The sequence below is a fragment of the Telmatherina bonti genome (assembly GCF_933228915.1).
Source record: "Telmatherina bonti genome assembly, chromosome: 2".
Classification (NCBI taxonomy): domain Eukaryota; kingdom Metazoa; phylum Chordata; class Actinopteri; order Atheriniformes; family Telmatherinidae; genus Telmatherina; species Telmatherina bonti.
The window spans coordinates 13,504,827-13,528,431 of record NC_136620.1 but is presented as its reverse complement, the minus strand read 5'-3'; the positions used below and the strand labels follow the sequence as shown (position 1 = coordinate 13,528,431).

The window sequence follows — 23,605 nt, the reverse complement described above, 5'->3', positions numbered from 1 at the left end:
CTGCGAAACGTTTATGTGAAATAAATGTGAGTAGAACAGATTGAGATTATCAATAGTAGTTTGGGATCCTTTCATTAGTAAATGAATGATACATGTGAATATGCGTGCTTGTTTGTGGTTTCGATCGTTGATCTATATGTGCTGGCGTATATCATACCCTAAAACATCTGCTCGCTGCTGTTTTTTCATATGAAATAAAGCCGACCTTAACGAAGCCATTAAACTGTGACTAAAGAGGCAGCCGTTCTTTACCTTGTTCCAGCATCGACTGTGAGATAGTAAAAGTACAAAACAATGTGAAAATCTCCAGACAATGTTGTAGTGACAAGTAAATAAACTTATCCTAACTGGAACACAGCACACAAGATATTACAATCCCAGCAGCTTATGTTTATGAGGTGTCTCTAGCTGCTGATTTAGACAAACAGCTTATATAAATCATGGCCATTGATAACCAAACCTGTTATCTTTGTGACAGAGCCGTAAACTGGACACCTGTGAGTTGAGTGATTCCAGCATCTCAGCTGAGGTTGCGGAGAAGATGGCCAAGTTTCATGGGATGAGGATGCCCTTCAACAAGGAGCCGAAGTGGCTGTTTGGAACCATGGACAAGTGAGTCACTTGTTTCTTTACATCACCATCCTGCCAACAGAGCATCTGGAAAGCTTCCTGTCTGAAACCTAAGTTTTCCACTCACAGGGTAGCGTGTGACACCACCGATAAGCCGCTGACAAAGATGTCGGTCGTTGGCTTATCAGGATGCGCTTCCGTTTGAAGGGCTCTCAAGTAACTTTTTTGGCTGGTTGCGAGGTTGACGTTGCACAATATTTGTCAGCGTGTAGTGATAAAGTCCGTTGTTGCAATCTATTGACTATTTGCAAAGATAGCAAAATCCTCTTTATCAGCTGGGAATTTGACCCGTTGTGTGTCTTGATATGTAAACTTCCACGCTGTAAAGCAGAGCTCAGACAATTCAAATACGTCATTAGAGAAACAGCAAGCTTAGGCTCTGCAAAGCTAACGAGATGTGGAAAAAGAAACGGTCAAATCGTTGTGAAAAATGATATTCATTCATCGTGAAACAGCTGTGATGGGAGAAAGCTGCAGCAGAAAGGATTACTGTGCATCGTACGGTGACACGTAGAGGAATTCAGACAGAGAAACCTGAAAACTTCCACAAGTTTGATTTTCCCAGTTTAAAAGGCTGAAACAGCTGTGTGAGACATCAGGTCTGATTGCGTCAGATTTAGTGATCATTTCTGAATATCCAACAGAGCTGGGATCCCTTGAACGCACCCTGCCGCCCACCTGGCTGCCGAAGCAGAGTACACTTAGGCTACGTTCACACTACAGGCTGAAGTGACTTAAATCCGATGTTTTTGCCCCTGTGCGACCTGTAACCGATTTTTTCTTAACAGTCTGAACGACACAGATCTAAAATTTTCAAATGCGACCCAGGCCGCTTGGATATGTGGTCCTAAATCCGATATGTACCTGATCTTTTACGATGCGACTTCAGTCTGAACGGTCAGGTCACATTAATCCGACTGACACGCGACAAACATCATTATTCTGCGTTTGTTGTTTATGAACTCTTTATCGGTAAATACGCTCACATCACTCTCCCAGCAATCCTGACTGTGACTCCGTACCAAAACGTTTCTCTCTACAGTTGTTGCTGCCACAGCTCCACAAAAGGCCTTGACCAAAACTTTTACTTTCCTCTTCCGTAAACGTCTCCTTAAAACGAACCCATTCACAACGTTGTGGCTCCAGTTGGACAAAACTTCTAACTTTTATTTAACTTTTACAGTTGGACAAAACTTTTAAAATAACAAATGCTCTGCTGCCATTCATATTTACTTCTGACGAGACGTCACACGCACGCTCACTGCACATCGCCGTGTCTTCTACGCATGCGGGACGCTTCTGTCGCGCATGAGGTCCATACAGGAGATCACATACATGTCGCATTTGATCGGAAATGTGAACGGACTTTCAAAAAATTCGGATTTCTCAAAAACATCCGATATGAGCAACAAGCCCTGCAGTCTGAACGTAGCCTTAGACATGACAAGTTTATGAAAGAAAATTCCCTATTATGATGTTGTAACACAGATTTGATCTTAAAATATTTCATAAGCCTGCTATTTTAACCCTTTAAAGCCCGGCTAATGAAAAAATGGTAAGAAACGTCCAAGTTTTTGAATATGAGGCATTGAGCTGGTCCTTTTCCTGGGGTGTATTTACTATTTAGTAACATGTGATATCTATTCGGACAGGTGTAGGGAACTCCGGTCCTCCAGCGCCGCAGTCCTTCAAATATTAAGAGTTTCTCTGCTGCAACACACCTGGCACACATCAAATCTAATTAGCTTGTGACTTGTGACTTGCTATTTAACTATAGATTTGGATCAGGTGTGTTGCAGCAGAGAAACTCTTAACATTTGCAGAAATAAGCACCCTGTGATGGACTTGCGAGCCGTCCATGGTGTAAGTGGTACTGACTATAAAGGCCCTCATCTAGCTGTAGACACCAAGCATATAGTTGACACATGCTTCCAAAAACCACTGAAAGTCCATGGCTTATTTCTATGTTCTTTACTAAATCTTTTCAGCATTACAGGAAAGAGTAAAAAAGGATATACAAAAATAATAAAGGTACTCCTTATGAGTAAATACACTTAAACATGGTCAAAGACTAGTGTGCTCTCTGGGCTCCACAGTAAGAATTAACAGAAAAGAGAAACTTAAGCTTCATGCATGATTTGTTAAACCAGAACCAATCAAAAGCTGGAGCTCAGAGCAGCTTTGATTGTCTTCAATTAATCTTGTTAAAGCCCAAAACTTTCTCATAATTAAACTGAATATTTTATCAACACTATTAACTAAATGGCCCTAACATGGCTTTTTATCACCGCTGGGATAGGCTCCAGCTTCCCTGCGACCCTTCATTGGACTAAGCGGTTAGGATAATGAATGAATGAATGAATGAAATTAGCAGAGACAAGCTTTGCAAGTGAATAAATGTAGGCTTGTGAAAACAGGAACATACTGGTTTAGTTGAGTCTTAAACGTAAACAGGTCTAATGGACCTGGGTGACCAAAGAAACTAAAGGCAGAATTAGATTTAATTCTGGGAGCAACTAAATAACAGAAACAGCTTAATTCAACTGTAAGTATGTCTGCAACCTGGTTGTTTGAAGTTAATCACTTTCATATGGTTCATGGGATAAAAAGGGGATTTAATTGTGCATGTCACTCCCTCACCAGGTATCTGAGCCAAGTCATGAGGCTGAACTTCACCAGAGAGTCCCACCTGCGCCGCTTCAACCGCCTGCTCGCCTACAACCTGCCACAGGAGATGGAAATGCTGAAGTATGTTCCTGTGCACGCACCATTTCAGAACACACACACACGGCACATGCATGGGCTGCTTCGTCACGTGGCGTTATGTAACAGGAGGTGTAGAATATATAAATTCTGTGATGGTGACACATCATACTGGAATGCTGCTTTCTGGGTCCTTTCCAGGAAAACAAGCAGACCTTCGCAGAGCAGAGATATTTCCACGTTGCATAATGGTGTTAAATTAGCCCAGAATCTGAGTTAGACACAAGCTATGCTATTATTCAGCTCATAACCTGTGAATGATTGATTGAAGAGAATGACGCTGAGAGGTTTGATGTTTGTCTTCTTTAGAGCCACTGTGTAAGCTGTAAATTAAACACACTGGTTTTAATGTGTTTTCACCAAGCATCAACCTCCGGGGGTTCAAAGTGAAACCAATGCGGAAATGCATAAAACTGCAGTTCCCCCTTCATCCACTAGGGGCTGCAAAACAGAGCAAATCCCCATAGACTCCCATGTTAAAAAGGCCAACTTCACAGCAGAAATAAACATGTTTACAGCCTGGTACAAAAATTAATTTTAGGTATAATAGGTCAGGTTTACCTTCATGACAACTGTGGGGGGAGTGATTTTTTTTCTAACTTGCTCGTTTAAAAGTAATTAAATCTGAAAGTTCTGCATATTTAGGGGCGTGTCCTTTTGATTGACAGGCACCAATCTCAACCTTCAAGTCAGAATAAAGTAGAACAACTGCGGTTTTTAGCCGGTTAACAACGTGACTTAGCTTTAGCCCGCTTACCTCTGTTAGCTGGTTAGCTCCTGTTATCTTGGGGTTAGCTCGGTTAGCTTTTAGCTACAGAAAGCTCGGAGTTCGCGCGATGTCAATCATCCACCATGATTGACATCATGGTGACATCACAGCTGCATCTCTTTATATACAGTCTATGGTTTTCACAAAGCATACATCAAACAGTAAATATCATGTTTTAATGACAAGAATGAAAATAAACAGATCTTAGTGAAGGTTTGGATTCGGGAGTTCGTAACACTGGGAATTTTAAAGTGATCTTATGAAGGGGTCCGCTAGGATGAAGTCTGTAAGCTTTGATTTAATGTTCTTCAGGTACTTTGCAGTGTTGCCGCTGCCTTTCGAAATGCCGTTTTTGCAGCTCCTGTTTCTTTGAGCTTGAAGTTTCCAACTGTGGTCCTCGACAGCTACCATCCTGCAGGTTTTAGTGTTTCTCTGCTACAACACACTTGATTCAAATGAAAAGGTTTTCCAACAACTTGCCATCTTCTACCTGTTAATGAGCCATTGATTTGGGTCAAGTGCATTGCAGCGGGGAAACACTAAAACCTGCAGGATAGGAGCTCATGAGGATGGGAGTTGGAGACCCCTGCTTTAAGCCCTCTTCCTGAAAGGTCCAGGCGACTCTGATTGGTCAAAAAACTGGTCCAAAACAATGGCGTGGCACCACTGCCATACAAGCCACAAAACAGACGTTACATCAGTTATTTCCCTGTTCTGTCATAAAATCCAGGAAGAAAAGCTGCATGTTAAAGACAGCTGAGGAGCATGGTCGTCTGTAGGTCGTCTGTTGACCTTCGCTTTTATAGCTCTGCAAGCCCTCCACATACACAAAAAGCCACGCAACACTGCAGAATAGCAGACCTCTTTAAAGTGCCAGGTAACAGGACCTAGATGTTTTTCCTTTTCTTGTGTTTGCTCAGGTCGCTGCTGGAGTCCACCCATTCTCCTGTGGTGTTCTGCCACAACGACTGTCAAGAAGGTACCACATACCAACACAAGCGCTCTCTGATCTTTGTTTTATTGCTTTTGTCTTTTTATTGAGGACCTAACTTTCGTCTTTGTGCTGCTTTCAGGGAACATCCTGTTGCTGAAAGGCCACCAGAGCTCAGACAAACAGAAGCTGATGCTTATTGACTTTGAATACAGCAGCTACAACTACAGGTACTTTTACTCGTTCACTAGTAAAAGCAGTTCCGAAATGTGCTTTGTGCACTTGTGTAAGAAACTTTTGCTAAAAATTTAAACACCCAGATGTTAGATCTATTCTTAAGGATATGCATCTTCAGCAACAGAAAAACTGTCCATTTATTTATCTACTTATTTATTTAAGTATACTTTCCTTCACATCCTCATTTAGCTTATCAGGTACATTAAAACAAAATCATTTCTGTTGGAAGCAGAAAGTCAAAAACATAAGCAAGCAGCAGGGGAGGGGAATATTTTGGGTAATGCATAAAGTGATCTTTACAATTCCCTGAACTGACCTTTTTCTGACAAAAGGAAATGAAACCTAAAGAAAATGGAAGGAAACTCAATTTTGGTCATTTAGGTCTTGTGCTCCATTTTTTTGTTCGTTTTAGTTTTTAAGAGAATCAGCAAGTTGTCACTGTCAGCAGGTTGTCAGAAATACCGTTCTGCTTTTTTTTTTTCTGATCACAACCACAACTGACTTTGGCCTTTTTGATCCAGCTTTTCCACACAAAAACACACAAAGCTTCCCTCACAGAAATTTGATGTCTTCAAAGTTTAAATTTAGTCTAGCAGTCCTTTTAGAGCCTAAAGTCTCGGCCCCTTTCAGTCTTCTGAATCTAAATGAAAACAGGTGTTCTCTTTTGTTTTTTGTCATAGAACACTTCAGATGATTGTGCCACAACAGCAAAACTGGTTGTTTTTTTTTTAATTTAAGTACATAGTAGGTTTATGTGTCTGGTGATGCTGAATAGAAAGTTAAATATTTCTTTTCCATGTCCCATTTTTAGAATTGTCTAAATAAAAAGTGAGACTCTAAAGAAGAGGAAATATGACAAAGTGTTAAAATAACAATAATATTTATACATAATTATAAAAAAGTGGCTCTATTTAAACACAAGTGGAGACGAAAGGAAAGACAGATCAACATGTACAACTAAAGTTATTCAGGAAGACCTGCGGAAAAAAGGAGAAATAAGTTAGAGACGGCAATATTGGCATATATTTATGCATTAATATATTCGAGAAATAGATCAAGGTACTTCTCAGTGCATCAGGTAACATCCTCATTGCTACATAAGTAATGGTTGGCTAGACTACCCATAACTATAAGAGCAAAGAGCATAACCTGGATAGTTGGGTCCCGTACATGCAGACTCCAACTCAGGAGATGCTCATATCTTAACTATAAGAATCATGAAAAAGGAAGGTAAAATGTACAAAAAAAAGGTACAAACATGTACAGTTTTTGTATCTTGTTCATTTTTGAGACCCTTCCTAAACCCGTGTTTCTTAGTGTGTGCTGCTGCTGTTGCATGACCGTTACTCACCCATTACTAATTCTCTTCCATCTAAACTTCAGTTACCTCAAACTAGATAGGGGGGTTAATCTGCAAGAGCGATCGATCGAGTAACCCAGATTCTGACACAAACCGATACCAAAGGCGTTGGAAACTAGGGGAAAAACAAAGAATAGTCAGGCTGATTTGTTTCTTCAGTATTTGCTGACTCTGACTGTCATAATTCAGCCTACTGTTATGTAACCACAATCTAGCAGGCGGGTGAGGGGATTGAAAGACCTGTCAGCGTGACTTATGGAGATGATGGTGCGGCTGATTTCCACTGCATTTTACACACAGAGATACAAAGATAGACAAAAGCTGTAATATAAAGGAGAACTTCTTTTTAACATCAATTCTTAATTAATTTTAGATGGCCAGGAATCCCCAGCGTGGCTCCTTTAAGTCTCTACAGATGTTCCACAGCAAACGTGTGACCTAGAAATGACCATATACACATATGAAACAAGTGATTGTGTGTGTGTGTGTACAGGAAGGACACATCCCCTTCTGCTCATTTCCCGGCATATACTGTGGGTGTTGAAGCATTTTTCTTTCTTCATTGGCTACAACAGGAAATAGGCAGGGGGGCGAGCCCAGATTGTAGCCTCCCACAGAGCAGAGCGAAAAGGGGAGGGGGTTATGTTGAAAACAGTCCCAATCCCCTGATAACAGTATGGGAAGCAGCTTCCAAGTACTACATTAGGACATGACCTCATGCAGTAGACACAGCCTACTGTGTTTGTACTGAGATAAAGCACTCCGACTGCACTGGAGAATTAAATAAATCATAGTTTATCTGAAATGCAATTTAAGCCGTTATTCTAATACTTACAAATCATTTAATTTAAATCTTGTTTTAGGTAATCTGCATATGTGGCACATGTTGTTACATAACTTGTCACAAATCAGCCAAAGCCTCGTGCCATTAGTCATTTTCCTCATATGCAGGACATCATGTGGTATGAGATCAAATCAAGATCAGACATATTTATGCATGTTTAAAGCGCAGGACACAGAATACAAAACAAACCTTCGGGGACCGGAAGCAGAGGCAGCGAGTGAGAGTCACCGATAAAGAACAAAACACACACACACACACACACACATTAAACAAACCATGAGGAAGTTTGGCTTTGTCTCTAAGAAACTTAAATCCTTTTAACTACCACACACAAACACTCAGTTTGATTGAAGCATGAGCCAAATTCTTCCTACTAATACAGTAGATAACAAGATTAAATACTAAATTAAATATATTGGAAAGACAATATTGGAAAAAACTAAATAAACAAATATATTATGGCATTGTATTTTCGTGTGTATAAGCAGATATGAGGTTATGTTTGTTAAAGTTATGCTCTGCTGTTGATGATACAGGGGATTCGACATCGGCAACCATTTCTGTGAATGGATGTACGACTACAACTGTGAGGAGTTTCCTTTCTTCAAAGTCAGTACCCAGAACTACCCTTCAAAAGCCCAGCAGGTGTGTGTTGATTGCTGTCAATGTGCCGATGTTTATTTATTTGTTTATGCCTCGGGTTGGATTACTAACTGCTGTGAGATGTTTGTTCTTAGCTCCACTTCATTGAGAGCTACCTGCGCGAGTCCAACCAAGGGTTTGACAACCTGAGCGCAGAGGACCAAATGAGGCTGAAAGAGGACATGTATGTGGAGGTCAACAGGTGAGTCAACCTGACACAACCTGACTCAGTGAAAAGTTTACAATTGGCAGTCTCTTTCCCCACTTCTTCAAAAAATACAAGCAGTCTTTTTGTTTGTCTGAGTGCAGGTTCTCTCTTGCATCTCACTTCTTTTGGGGCTTATGGTCCATCATCCAGGCCCGACTGTCCACCATCGAGTTTGGATACCTGGTAAGCTTTTTATTTACTTTTTTCTTTTAATCATTATGCCTGTCACGTTTGTGTGTTTACCTTCTGAAGGATACAGGGTCAATATCTGGTGTTGAGACAAGACTAGATTGTCTGAAAGGGTGTCATGACCTGAGCAAGGACAGTTTCAAATACCTACACTGATATAATATTGACACTGATATAGTCACAAAACCATTTTAATTTAAAACATTCAATGAGATATTTTAGCTTGGCTAAGACACATTGGTACTGGCAGGAAAATAAGCTGCTCACACATTACTTCAGTATCATAAGTTATCGTTGATAAACTGGCTAAAAAATAGCTGCCCTTCCTTTTTATGACTAGCTATTACAGAAATTCACATTTTCTATGGGTTACAGGATTTAAATGACTTGTATTAGTATTAATTGTACTAATGTGTCAGTGCTCATGATCTTGCCTTTTTGTTTTGTAGGAGTACGCCCAGGCCAGGTTTGATGCCTACTTCCAGCAGAAAAAGATCTGGGCCCCTTAATGGAGCAAGATGGGCGGATGATTTGACAGCTAAAATGCCAGGAAGCAGACATATAGGCTGATATATAGATTCCACGATCTACGCTTTACTTACACTCCCTGACATGAAGGGATTTGCAGCCTACTGTTGGTGTTGTGTTGACCAAAGCCGAAGCTTAATCTCATGGCTTGGTGCTTGAAGTGTGCACCACAATCCATCGTAGCTCAAAGTTTACAGTGCGCTACTACCTGAAGTCCAAGAAAAAAAAGAAAATAAAAAAAAAAGAGAACGAGAAAACATCAAATTTTACTAACTTTCATTATCAGTCAGAAGTGCTCTGCTTCTGTCCTGTTCACGACCGTATTGCTAGCATGTTGGTTTTGAGTCGGAGAACGGTGGATTGCAGTTACAGCTAGATCGAAAAAGTTAACATTGCATCAATGTGTATGTATAGATCATTCCCTAATGGAAATGCTCTATGGGAAAGAACCAAAATCTTTGGGTAGTTTTGCTCACTGAGGCAGCCAGTTGCTAACAATGTATTATTACATTATATATAGATTACTATATGTAGATTTCAGTGTGCTCGTAGCCTGGCCCTATCTGGTACTGGTGGGCTGAATAGGCTGGGGGAATCATGATTTAATCTGTTGGTCTGATTTTCTGTATACTTGCTGTTTGTTTGATTTCCCTTTTTTTAAATAGATTGTTTGACATTATTCTTAGGCCAGGGTTGATACAGTTATGTTGTATTGTTAAGGAGGTGACTGTTTTCCTGTGTGGCTCCACCAAATCAAAACCAAGTCATCAAAGTTCAGGCATCTTATGCCCGATTGTTTGTGATGTTCTTACTAGTAGTCCTCCAACAAAGAGTGGAGGTGCAGAAGGTTTTAAATTATTGTTTCTGATCACTGTGACAAGTAGATTCATCTTCACATTTGTGTAATTTTACAGAGTAGGATTGTGTTGTCGGGTGGACACGGCTGCTAAGTTTTGTATTGCAATCTTATAAATCATTTGATAGAGAGGATCTTCACAGTACACGCAACAGTGGTGATGGATTTGGGGTCACTGGTGATTTGGTGCCTGCTACCAAGTTGCCTCATCATTCCATCCATAATCAAGAATAATCATTCAGTTATCACATCATCCAGCACAGCCGAATATTACGTGAATTACTACTTAGTAAGTCACAAATGAACTGCTGTGCAGTTAGCCTGCTATGAAGTTAAATGTGAAAGTTCATTAGGAGAAATATGTGTTCTCAAATGTGAGCTAATATTATGACTGCTGTGCACTTATGTATGGTACAATTCTGACTCTTGGCACATTTAACAAAAAAATTAAGCACTGCAATGGAGGAAGAGGTGCCCTAGAGCCCTAGCTGTGTAATTTCAGGAGATACCCACTGCAAAATATTTTTTTTTTTTTTTTTTAGAAAAGCTTTTAATTTGAAGTAAAGACCAAACTAACATTTGCGACATAACCTTTCGAGGCTAGTTGTATAGCTAGCTTTACCGAATGCTAAACTACAAAGTCAATCTGGGCCTAAGACCAGTGATACATTTACAAATTTATAATTGAACCTATAATTGAACCATGTTAAGACTGCAGCTAAAGCTAATCATATTGCAGGTTAAGAGTAACAGAAGCTAATCAGCATCGCGCAGATTTCTAGCACTAATTTTACATTTCCATTTGGGAAACAATTCTTTTTATGAGTCATTACACACAAGCATGAGCAGTTTTTATCTCGTGAGAACAACTCTCAAGCTTTAAACCTTTTTTTAAACATATGTTTTACCCCGGTGCCTCATTTTGTGAGTATTATTCTGTATTACTTGCAACATGCTAACAGTTGCTGTTGTTAGCCTAAACCCCAATTGAACTTATAAAGTAGAAAACTGCCCAAAAATTATTGTTTAGTATAGGGTCACTTTGTTATTTACCACTTAGACAGTGATTTTTGGTTATTACTAACTAAAGATCACTTTTTAACTGAATGTGTCAATAAATTAGTAATTTACTAAGTTAAGAATTAACTATTGCTTTTAGAATGAGGGCATTTAGCAAGTCATCTCAAAAGATCACAGTAGTCATAATATTGCTTAACATCTGCCAACATTCAAAACACTGTATTTTGTTTGCCACAAAGTAATGAAAATACAGAACCATGACACTGTGCTGCTACAAATGAAAGCTGTGCAACCTCCACAAAGGCTGAAATGCGTCTAAATTCATTCCTGTGAAGCCATGGTGATATGTTTTTATGTCTAAATATATTTCCTGTTTATGAATCCATGGGATTAGTATCATTTGCATTTATTTCTACATTATTAGAAAACTGAACTGGGCACTACACACCTAATCTGATACTGGAACCAATCAGAGGCATTTGAATGTCCACAGGGGCACTTTTGAGGATGGAAAAAAATCTAAATGAAAATAATGTTGCTAAACTGTGACTATTAAGATGTTGAAATGTTAGTTTTACTTCACTTGCTAATGTAACCTATTTATATTTACTTTTGAATGTGTTTAATGTTTAGATTTTTTTTTTAATTTTGTTACTGGACTTGAGATCCACCAGCAGAATATGCAGTGGGTTGTACTGTACAGATATTAATATGTAAAGTGAATATCTTTACAATGTGTGTCTTTTTTTAAAGAATCCCATCCAGTGATGATATCTTCTGTCGAACCCATTTCTTTCTTTTGGTGAGGTTTCTTTCTTTTTAATTTTGTTTTTACGTTCCCTGACCATTAACTGTTTACTTTTGTTGTAAAACAAAAAATAGTTCACCTCTTGACTTACCAAACTAAGCCCCATACTAATCACTTCACTTGCAGGATCACACACCCTTTGGACCAATAAGCTTAAAACACATGGTTCTGATTGGTTCCCCTATAGAACTGTAATTATTTTCCAATAGTGAACAAACATACACCCCACTTGTATTTCATTAATTCTTATATTCACTGACAAAAATCCATTATAAGTAATCAAAGAGGTGGATCTTTTCTTTGTTATTGCTATTGCATACATTAATATACACTGAGGTAATGCTCTGTTCTGGGATGAGCAACCACAACTACTCTATGATGTTATTTACAGCAGTCACCTGTGCTATCTATGCAGCCAGAATGAATGCATATGTACTCTGTGATCTAAAAAGGTTTTGGCTGAACTGCTGTAGCACATAAATGACCTTGGCTATAAATTTACTGCTTTGCACAAATAAAGTTTAAAAAAGCAACGATCTGTGAGCGTCTGGTTTGTTTGGACATGTAATTTCACATGACATAAATGAACCAAGGTGACTAATGGGGCTTTAGGCTGAGACAAACTTATATTTCTGAAACTGTTATGGATGCTGTTGTTTACTATTTTTACTTAAATTGGATTACATCAAAGTCTTCATGAAAACAAGCACGAGTTAGGTGTTTATAGTACACCTGCAACTATTCAGGTTCCTCAAAATTAGGACAATAGTTTTTAAAGTGTCCTGTATAAGACTAACCAGCAAACACTAAAAATGTCAGTGAAAGCCCACTTATGTATAACCAAGAAATGTATTGAACTTCTTTATAGATTTTTCCTTGGATGATTCCTAATGTTTAATTAATTTTGAAACTATTAAAGGTTAAGGTTTAAGAATATACTAGATGGATTGTCACATAATGTTTCAGTGGTGTTTTTTAGAATTAAATTTTTTCTCCATAAATCTCAGTAACCAATTTTGTTGTGTTCAGGGACGACTACTTTGTTCTGTGTGCTAACATGCTAACATGGACCATGTTAAGGTGAAGTTGAGTAAGACCAGGCTTACTAAAAGCTCCACACAGTGATTAGTTGTAAATAAATTAGCAACTCAAAATCAGAAAATGATATTTTACAGCAGTAGAAGCGTGGAATTGTAAAACTGTGTTGTAGCTGCAGGTCCAGTTGCATTTGTGAAGGCAAATATCAACAAATGAAAAGTTACACAAGTTAGATCAGTAATTCCCCTCCTGTTTACCTTGAGGAACCCCTTCGTACAGTTTAAAAAAACTTATGGACTCCCCCACCTGCGGAAATCATGGTTGGCTTTATTTATTTATTTATTTTTGTTAACTAGATTTAGGCCACAAATGATGCGTTCTCTCCTGCTCTTAAACAAAACCCAAGTTAAAGTAACAATCAACATATTACATTGTTTTTTATAGGAATGAATAATCTGCACCGTGGGGTTTATCTGACATTTCATGAGGGAAATGATGCAGAACAAGGTTAGCAGGAGAGAAATAAACTCCTCCATTCACCAGCTCACTGACCTCACAAAACTACTCAGCACATGGACAGAAACTGAAGTAAAAAAGGCTAGGAGTGGCCCGCAAAATAGCCTTCAATCATCTTTTACAGAGTACTTATGTTTTGAGTAAGATATTCAGGAGATGCACCTCAGTTTGTCTCTGTTTTGAAATGGCCTTAATTTTAACTCTGAACAGTCAACACTTCACAGATCCCTGTAATTTTTGGGGACCCCCTTGGTGGGGCGGCCCAGGTTGGGAGCCACTGAGTCAGACAACTAAAATGCTAAAAACCTTAAACTGATTAAAGGAACTCCAAAACAGTCATCCAGATTTTTTTCACTGAACTGAAAGTGAGCCATGTCAGATGTTCGTTTTATATTTACCCCCTCCACGTTCCCACATGGCCTGTTTTTAAAACATGCCACCAGATTCAGAAGGTTGCTGAGTGCTGGACATTCAGCGGAGAGCTTGAAAGGAGCACACCATCTGCTGTGCTCCATGTTTGTTGTATCCAATTACAAATAGCTGCAAAGAAATCTTTCTAGTTTCAGTCTAACAGTTGGCACAGTCCTTTTCACAAGACCGTTATTTACTTTTCAATAAATTTGATTTAAAAAATACACATATTTTAGAAAGGAATAAACAAATACTTAATCGCAGAGGGGAATTACTGTGTTTTAGTGTTTTTTTTGTTTTTTTTTTAAATAAAAACAATAATAAATCCTCAGAAGAAGATATTGTTGATCTGAAGGAGGATGGCTGCTGATCTCTGGTACTTTTCTGTCTTGTTATGGACTTGACGAAGCCTGTCTGAACATGCTGTTGTCACGGTGTTGTGTAGACGGTATGAGGAATCCTCCATTGTTTTCAGCAGCCTGTGTGGCTTTCTTTTCGAGACAATCAGGTTCCAGAGTTAACCTCAGTACACATCCAGCCTTCTTGATCAGTTTCTTCAGCTTCTTTAAATCTGGTGCTGACACTACTGTCCCAAGAGATGCTGACTGAACTTTCCACAGCAGACTTATAGATGATGTGCAACATCTTGGGGGAAAACACTGATTGATCTCAGCTTCCTTAAGTAACAGTCTGCTCTGTCCCTTGTACCTTACAGTCCCATGTGGTGCTCCTGCACTGCTGACCACCATCTCAGACACTTTCAGCTTAATAAAAGTTCAGCACAATTTGAAGGTCTACATTCTCCATACTATATAGTCATTGTCTGGGGAGACTCAGAAGCATTGTACAAACTAACATTTCAGGCTCAAAAATGTTGCAGTCTAGTTTTAATTCACATTAAATCGATTTTCACAACGTTACACTTGTTCAGTCAGCAATTCCTTTTGATGAGGCACTTGGCAACAGCAGGAGCAGAAAAAGAAGACACCTCCATCGCAACCACAAGCCAACAAATTCATTATTCTTTCCAGGTTAGTTAAAGCAAAGCAACATCTAAAACCTGCAGGGCAGTGCAATTAAGGAATGTTGGAGTAAATCCATGTCAGAATATAGTTTTTATACAACTGTTGTAAGGAAAAACTACAACTAAAAGGGGTGCAAGATATCACGACTTTCTGGAGCAAATCTATCTGCGACAAATTTCTCATTTAAATGCAGCAGCTTACTGGACGTCGCCAGGAAAGATGTTTGTTTTGGAAAATTCATTTTGAGAATGGACTTTGAAGCAAGTGAGATGGAGCAATGCTGCACTGAGGGCAGCAATGAGTCACACTTGGCCTGCTGGAGTGAGTCTGCAGCCAAATGCACCATTCATGCAATATCACCTTGGTCAATGTTAGAACATTGGCAACAACAGCAGCTCTGCAGAGACGGAGTTGACGCAGAATGATAGGACAGACGCAGCTCATGAAATTCTGCCAATTCTTTATTTTTGCTTGTGTGCAGTAGTCCTCACGTTTTTTCATACCCTTTTATGAAAGAAAAGACAAAATTTCCAATCGTCACACAAAATACTGGTGACTGGAAAGAGCATAAAATATCAAGATTCGGGAAATCATAATTTCGTGAAATAAGACATTGCTTTTGAATTGAATTGTGTTTTTTTTTTTTTTTTTTTTTTTTTTAAAAAAGATAATTAAAAGCAAAGAAACCAAATGTTCTGAATGAATTAGAGCATTTTGCTGATGAGGGGTAAAATACCGGGCAAAAGGTGCAGAAGTCTGACTGAGAGTTACAGAAAACACCAGATTGCTGTGATTCATTCAAAAGATTCTTCAACAAAATATCAGTTTACAAGTCATGTAAAATATTTTTGTTCATCATGTTTGTTTTTTAAAAAAACATATTTCTATTTAACCTACCATGCCTGCTTCATGTCCTACCTACTGATCACCTGACACGACATTTCCCAGGATTCCCTTGTTCATGCTACAATGGACTGCACCTGTGTTCCTGTCATCACCCTGACGGGTTGCACCTGTATTCATCTGGTTCATTCCTTGTGTAGTTTTGTTATTCATCCCAGTCTTTATTTTATTCTATTCTGCAGTCATTTAGAAGATGCTTTTATCCAAAGTGGCTTACATACACATATCCCAATAGACACATCGGAGGGCAACTTGGGGTTTTAGCGTCTTGCCCAGGGACACTTCGGCACATAGTCAGGGGAAGGCTGGAATCGATCTCCCAGCTTCCCAGTTGGAAACTGCTCTTCCTGCTGAACTACAGGGGTCTCCACCTCCGGTTGCTCCAAGAGCTACCATCCCGTAGGTTTTAGTGTTTCCCAGCTGCAACAAACCCGACCCGAATCAACCGCTCATTAACGCTGAAAACAAGCTGAAGAACCTTTTTATTTGAATCTAGTGTGTTGTATCAGAGAAAGAACTAAAACCAGCAGGATGGTAGATCTCTAGGACCAGAGTTGGAGGTCCCTGCTTTACCTGTTCACCATGGCGTTTTCTAATGGTCTCTAGAGACCATTAACTCTGGTAATCTTTATTATAACCCTTTATACGTTTACCAGTGTGTGTGTCCACCTTCTCCTGGTTCAGTCTGACAGAACCACAATTCCAACGCAATGTCGTGATTGCCATTAAATCTTAATTTGTTATTACTTTTGCCAATTTCAACTTATTACAGGGACAGATGATCTTTTTTCTGCCTTTAACTGGAGGATAATAATTTCTTTTTGACATTTTTATGACTGTAGATATCAGAGAGAATAGTGCACGATGAGCTGCTAACCATTACACAGCTCTGCTATTTTACTGTTAGGGGTGTTTATAAACCCTACTTGGCAAAGGACGGGTTACAACATTGCTGTGAGACATTCTCACTGATGAAATCCATACTCTTAAGTGCTTTTATAAGTTCTTGGCTTTGTACTTTTCCCTGTTGTGAAACAAAACAATCAATGTCCAGCTCACAATAAAAATCTTTCATATACTGCCGCATCTAAAAAATAATTCATCGCGTCACTGCTGACCGAACATTTAGAAGCCTGGATTTGATGCACACTTCCAGGCTGGAAGGTGATACATTAAGGGCAAAGGTGTTTCTCCTAAAGTGAAACAAACAGCTCTGGAAATATCTTGATTTTATCTTCAGGATGTGACAACTGGACTGGACCTTGAGCATGCTGCCCGTTCTGGTCCAAAGTACAGTTAATGCTCGAATGAGCTCATGTGGATTGAGCGGGTCGGTTTTAGAGACTTTCCATCAGGTGAGTGCATGTAGGCTTACTCATGTCACTGTCTCAAACTCTGCATCATACATGCAGTGAATAGGAAATCTGTAGACAATATTCAGAGTTTATCAGTGAAAACAGCTTCAATCTTGAGATGTCTTAGGACTTTTTCTTGTCACGTGACCTCCTGCATGTTATGCACTGCCTTCCTACAAAAAACATGGAAATCATAAATCATTTATCAACACAACATGTACTGACTATTGGAAGATGTGCAATTTCAGCTACTTTTGTTGGTGTTTGTGAAATCTCAGTGGACGCCTGACCTAGTAACATGCTGTTGATTCTGTGAAACAATGTGCATTAAATCAGATCTTCATATTTTCTTAATAATAACCAGATAAAGTTTAGACTAAATCTGACTAAAGTCACTAAAAATGTCCAGAAATTCCAATGAGAGAGATACAACTCTGGTATCAAAGCCAGATCTCCTGATTTTCAGTCCTGGCTTTTTGAATTTCGTTCAAGATTTTCAATAGTTTGAATTTGAACAAATTTATCTTCAAATTTTACATGATGTATTATCTCATGACGGATTTAACAACTCTACATGTTACATTCAAGCAACATACATTCTGTTGGGCCAAAGCTTGTTTACTTCACTGAATTCCTGTGACTTTTCCATGGATTTTCACATTGCAGTGAAGAAGATGCATCGGTAGTTACATTCCACCAGTTTCATTACCACCTGTTGCTGGAAAGACTCTGAGAAGAGACGTTTTGTTTTGTGGGAGCTTATTGAGTTATCATCTCTAACATAAACAAAGAATTTATGTTTGGATTTTCCTATCAGGACCATACTAGTTCAAGACTTTTCTTTAAACTAAACTTGGGTAGGGGTGTAGGGCAGAGAAAAGGCCTAAACATTAATGGAAAGAGGAAATAAAGGAAGTAAAGGAAAGATAAATGAGAAAAGTGAGGAGAAAAGAGGCGTGTGAATGCACGTGAGTGTTAATGGTTGTGTTTGGAAAGGAATGCGAGCAAGCAGCAAGCGACGGGGGGAAGGGACAGGGATCAATAACCACTGCTTAGTGGGCTTTTTTTTTCTCCACATTGTAGGAAACACCACTAGAACTTCCACTGTGTTCACTGGCATGTTGTTAAGTAGATTGTTTGATATTAACATTTAAGCATAAAAAAATCTTAATGTTATCTGTCCTGGATTTAAATGAATCTACAAGAAATACATAAAACAACCACGAGGTCTCAGTACTTATGTTGTTGCAGCATGTGCTGTAAAATGCCATGATGTTTATAAAGCATGAAGTGCCGGGACGACGGATATCAGGACAATATTAAATCAATGGTGGCGCTTTGTCGTGACGTATGCACAGTTTCTCTGGTTCTGAAAATAATAATGATGCAATGTAACACAAATTACACTTTCTAATGCAGAAAAAAAGTTTTTAATATCTTTATCATAATTTTACTGAATGAACTGTAGAGAGGAAGGTTTGGACTGTGGCCTTTCTGTGTGGAGTTTGCATATTCTCCACCATGTATGTGTGGGTTCTCCGGGTACTCCGAATTCCTCCCTCTGTCCAAAGACATGCATGTTAGGTTAATCGGTTACTCTAAAATGTCCCTAGGAGTGATTGTGAGCGTGAACGGTTGTTTGTCTCTCTAGTGACCTGGTGTATCCTGCTGCCTCTCGTCTGATGATTACTGGAATAGGCTCCAGCTTCCCGCAACCCTGACTTGGACTAAGCAGTTAAGAAAATAGATGGATGAATGGTCAGACTTCTCTTACCAATGGTTTACATGATTTATTACAAAAATGCACAGATTTTCATACATATCCTATGAAATACTGAACAATCCTGAAGACACTGATAAATCAATGTAGATGTTCTGTCATGTTGTCTGCAGAGCTTTCTTCTGGTTCTGAACCAACCAGCAACAACACAATGGAGAAAAATACTTTTTTTAATTAAATGTTGTGATTTTACTGCTTTAACTATGGCAGAGTGCTCTTTCACATAATTTTGGCACATGTAGAGCCTCATAGGTTTAGGATGGGTTTGTTTTTTAGTGTCATCAGATAATTTTCTATGAAACAGGAACACTGACTTATTGTTTCACTGACCGATTGTTTTGTTTACATATTAAAAAACATAATTTCAATTCTGTTTTCAAATCATTGCTTATTTTGGCAACGGCAAGAACAACCAGTAAGGCGCTCGCATTGACTTACCTCGCGATTCAGTCGTTGAATTGACATTTTCAGTCTGTTTGTATGAATTGATGTCTACGACTGACACCAAGACCAGACAATAAATAAGAGGAGACATAAATAAAAATAAAAAAAAAAAAGAATCCCACTTGAGCTTGGAGCAGGAAGACTTACATGGAGAAACCCAATGTGACTTCATGTCTCACTGACCATAACTGTAGAGCTATGATGCATTTCATAAAGAGAGAAATTGGAAAAACAATAACAACAACAACAAAACATAGATTACACATGTACCTGGACTTTTTCTGTTCAGTAAATAAGGGTTGAGAACTCATGACTATTTCATGTATTTGTGCGAGTTCAGGTGAACTTGATTGGATGACACTGAGATTCAGTGTCAGTGAATTTGTCAGAGTCATTCAGAGACCTTGGTTCCCATAGCTGACACAGAATGACAAGAATGCAGTGGAGAGGAATGCTAACACAAACAGCAGTGAGAGACTAACTTGGGCATGCTCAGCTGGGAAATTTTGCCCAGGCAAGTTGTTTGTTTACACAATAACTGTGACTGCTAAACAGACCGTGTGTGTGTGTGTGTGTTTGTGTGTGTGTGTGTGTGTGTGTGTGTGTGTGTTTGTGTGTGTCTAAGGGAGCAGTTTTAGTCGTACCGATCTATAAATACACGTAACACTCAAGTGCTCTGAGTGATGCTTGGACATTGTACTAAATGCATTTGTGAATAAGTGATGAAATCCAGAAATACATGATAAAGATATTAAATGTAACATTAAACGCATTTAAATATACGTTTGTTTATGTTATTTTCCCATGTTCATTTAATTTCTATAGTTTTGACCTCCATACTAATCGACGAAACAAAATAGAGCCAACAAAAGCTCATTTAAAAACATCTTAATCCTCTTGAATACTGTTTTGTTCAGAAACATGTTGAAAGTATTTAACAAAGTACGTGGATGTCACAGGAAACCCCACTTTTAGTTTACATCACTTATGATATAAAAAGTGGGACATTCTGTATCAACATCCCAGCTTTGATCTGATTAAATGCATTTTTCTGTCAACAACGTTGTACATGCAACAGCGCCTGTAAATACAGTGAAAGAGTTCATACTCAAAGTTAAAGCTAAATTCTGGACTGCTTCAGCAGCAGATCAAGACTTTTCTGGTTGTTGCAGTCAATATGATGAATGCATTATAAAAGCCGATATTATTATGCCTCATAAATTGATTATGTTCTTAATTTCACATGTTTATATGACACTAGATAAACTAAAACACGAACTTCACAACAGAAGGCCAACAGTGACACCTGGTGGCAGCTAATCGTCATTCAATTCATTTCCAAAAGAGCACGATTAAGGTTGGTAATCTACAATTAACCTTAAAATCTTCAGTTATTTATTTATTTATTTATTTGTGAAAGGGTATTTCTGATGGGTTAAAATATAAACTATACTTGCATGGGGTACCTTTCCACCAATGTGGCTGCCAAATATCCCTTCTGTACAAATTAGATTCAGACATGTATAAAATAAAAACGTATTTACTGTATTATTAAAAATCTGTATGAGGACAAAGCAATGCTGTCACACACTGAAATAAATTGGTTGTGTGTTTTATTGAACTTTAGGAAACATAATTGAATGGGTTTGCAGCTCCGTAAACATCTGATGGATGTTGATTCGATAAAGTGGCATCCCTCATTAACTTTCATTTTCTACAACATGCCCAACCAGATGAATCCTTTCAAGATAATTTCTCATTTAGGCCTGGACTTAAGAAGAAGCAGCAAGAGACAAAGGGATTTGTACAACATCCAGTGCAACGATGCTCAAAGTGCAAACTGGACTGTACAGGGTTTTACATGGAGGAAGAGACGTTTAGGGACATTCTGGATTAACCTCATTTAATCTTTATTCGTTTTTCAGAACATTGTGCAAATACACATGTATGTGCATGATATGGTAAGAGATGTATTTTAGATTTATAACATTCAACATTTATTGCCTTTTTTTTTTTTTTTTTTTAAATATAGACAACATTTAATTCTCCATGTTGGTCATCATAATCTGTTGGTCCATTTATTTTTGGTAATTTGTTTTGTTGGCTTTCCATTTAGATAATACAGTGCACATTTACAGTGTGCTCTTGTACTTCTTACTGTTTTATATTCATAATCTTTATAATCTATTCTATTACACTGAATTGTTTCAACTTTTAAAGTACATATGCACAATGGATAACCTTTTTATACTGTTTTTCTGCATTTCTTCTCATATTGTTCCTCTGCAGGAAGAAATTAATATAGTTTCCTGAACTTTTTATTTTTCTTGAATTTCTCTTCTTTAGTTTATGGTTTTTGTTGACTTTGAGTCCTTTGTGTTGTCTTATTTTCCATTTTGTTTTGTAGTGCATACCCTCTTATATATTCAGTTCTTCAGGCGCCTGTTAGGCAAAAGTAGGTTTCAGTTATCCAGGGTTCATCCAATCAAAGAGGGTCCAGGCCAGGATGAGCAGACACATATTCATCTAGCCAGGTAAGACGTGTCCTGGATCAGTCTGCATGCACAGCTTCCTCAAACAGACTCTCAAGATGTTTTGAAGAATCAATACCACTACTATGGCAATGACAGAGGCGGATGAATAAGTCAAAGGCCTGATATAAAGAGAAGGGAAAACTGCCAGGTTTATAAAACAAAGAAAGAATATTGTAGACCACCTGAAAGCATCAGAAGGGAACAAATACGCTCAACTCTGCTGAAACCATCACAATTACAATCTATAGTTGATTAACATCTCCAAAAACGTAGCTGTCTTCTGAAATTTCATGTGAAACTGATGTAAGTAAAATGAAACACAGACTCTGTCATAAGTGTACAGTGTGTACAAGAGTGGAATCAGTTGAAACACATTATTTTGCAAAATAGACTCTTCTGTGAGTTGAAATAATTAGTTAACTCAGTCACATAATTACCAGAGGAAGGATCTATTCAGCAGCTAGTGCGTGTTTAGGAAAACAATAATTTCCTTACTCACTATAGCCCCTCCCTGATAAAGTTGCTCCACCCTCTGGCTACCTCATAAATAAAAGTTTATCTCTGTCAGACTGATACACATATTAAGCCCATTTTCAGTGATGTCCAACTTTATATGAATGTAAGTTTTCTGAATATTTCACTTCTTTTTAAAAGTGTTTTCTTATTGAAAAGTTTAAAATGTAGTTTAAATATTGAAAATATGAGCTACTGGGATTGAAACCACAAGGGGGCGATATCACCCCAGTTATACTATTTCTTCCACCCTCAGTCAGAACAAATGTTTAAACAGTGAAGATCACACACAGGTCACACCAGCAGCTTCTACCAATATACAATCAGTGTTTGATTTCCTCACCACTGCTTTGTAAAAACCTGCATATATATATATATATATATATATATATATATATATATATATATATATATATATATATATATATATATATATATGTCCCTGTAAACTGTGACATAAACACTTCTCTTTAATTTGCTCAGCACCTTTAAAATTACAGGATTTCATGCAGGAGTCACATCTGTGTTCTTACTTCTGTTTGCTGAATGAACAAGGGTTTGTACAAAATGACATAGGCTGTTGGATCCATATAAGTTCAGTCAGGTGTGTTGGGGCAGGGAAACATGCACAACTGCAGCCCTTGAAAACCAACTCTGGACTCACCTGCACTAGTAGGACCAAACTAGTAAGATTCTGCAGTTAGTTTTACTACCTTAGTGGTGGATGCAGATGTTTCCCATTTCTATTTGTTCACACAGCAAATGCAGAACATCTAATAATACAATCAGTCTAAAAGGAATCTGGTTTGGTTCATAAAGGCATCTTGTGATGATTAATCGCTGCTAATTGACAACCAAAATCTATGTATAGTTTAATGGACTTGCTATCAATTTAATGTAATAGAAAATAAGTACAGTGGAGTCTTAATGTGAATTTAAATAAATAATCCAGCTGTCAGTTTTTAGGGGCACCTGTGACCTTTGTTTTTCAGGTAGCAGGTAAAGGGGGTCAGGGAGAGAAGGGATGACATGCTCCAGGCCGGGAAACAACATCTGCTTTTATGTCAAAGAATTTCATCTTAAGGAAAATTATAAATTATTGAATTGTCATTATAAATGAATTAGAGCAGAGTTGTAAAGAAACTTTAATCTTTTAAAATGTTTCAGCATTATTTTTATATATGACAAAAAGTGACTGAAGTTCATCAATGTGATATATCAGACATAATTTATGTTAAACAGCGCATCACCCTCGAGGACTTTTACTCACTGGTCTCATTGTTCAGAAAATCTCCTACATT

At 38.2% G+C, this 23,605-nt stretch overlaps 1 protein-coding gene across 1 annotated transcript in view; it reads left to right on the top strand.

The window, feature by feature from the left end:
* chka (choline kinase alpha) overlaps positions 1 to 12,286 on the top strand; it is a 30,518-nt gene extending 18,232 nt beyond the window's left edge. The window contains exons 5-12 of the mRNA XM_079247943.1: positions 479 to 612; positions 3,274 to 3,378; positions 5,083 to 5,141; positions 5,236 to 5,323; positions 8,071 to 8,179; positions 8,272 to 8,378; positions 8,486 to 8,567; positions 9,023 to 12,286. Coding sequence (XP_079104069.1) covers positions 479 to 612; positions 3,274 to 3,378; positions 5,083 to 5,141; positions 5,236 to 5,323; positions 8,071 to 8,179; positions 8,272 to 8,378; positions 8,486 to 8,567; positions 9,023 to 9,082 — 744 coding nt within the window. The 3' untranslated portion in view covers positions 9,083 to 12,286. The remainder of the gene's footprint in view (positions 1 to 478; positions 613 to 3,273; positions 3,379 to 5,082; positions 5,142 to 5,235; positions 5,324 to 8,070; positions 8,180 to 8,271; positions 8,379 to 8,485; positions 8,568 to 9,022) is intronic.
* Positions 12,287 to 23,605: the final 11,319 nt, after the last annotated feature.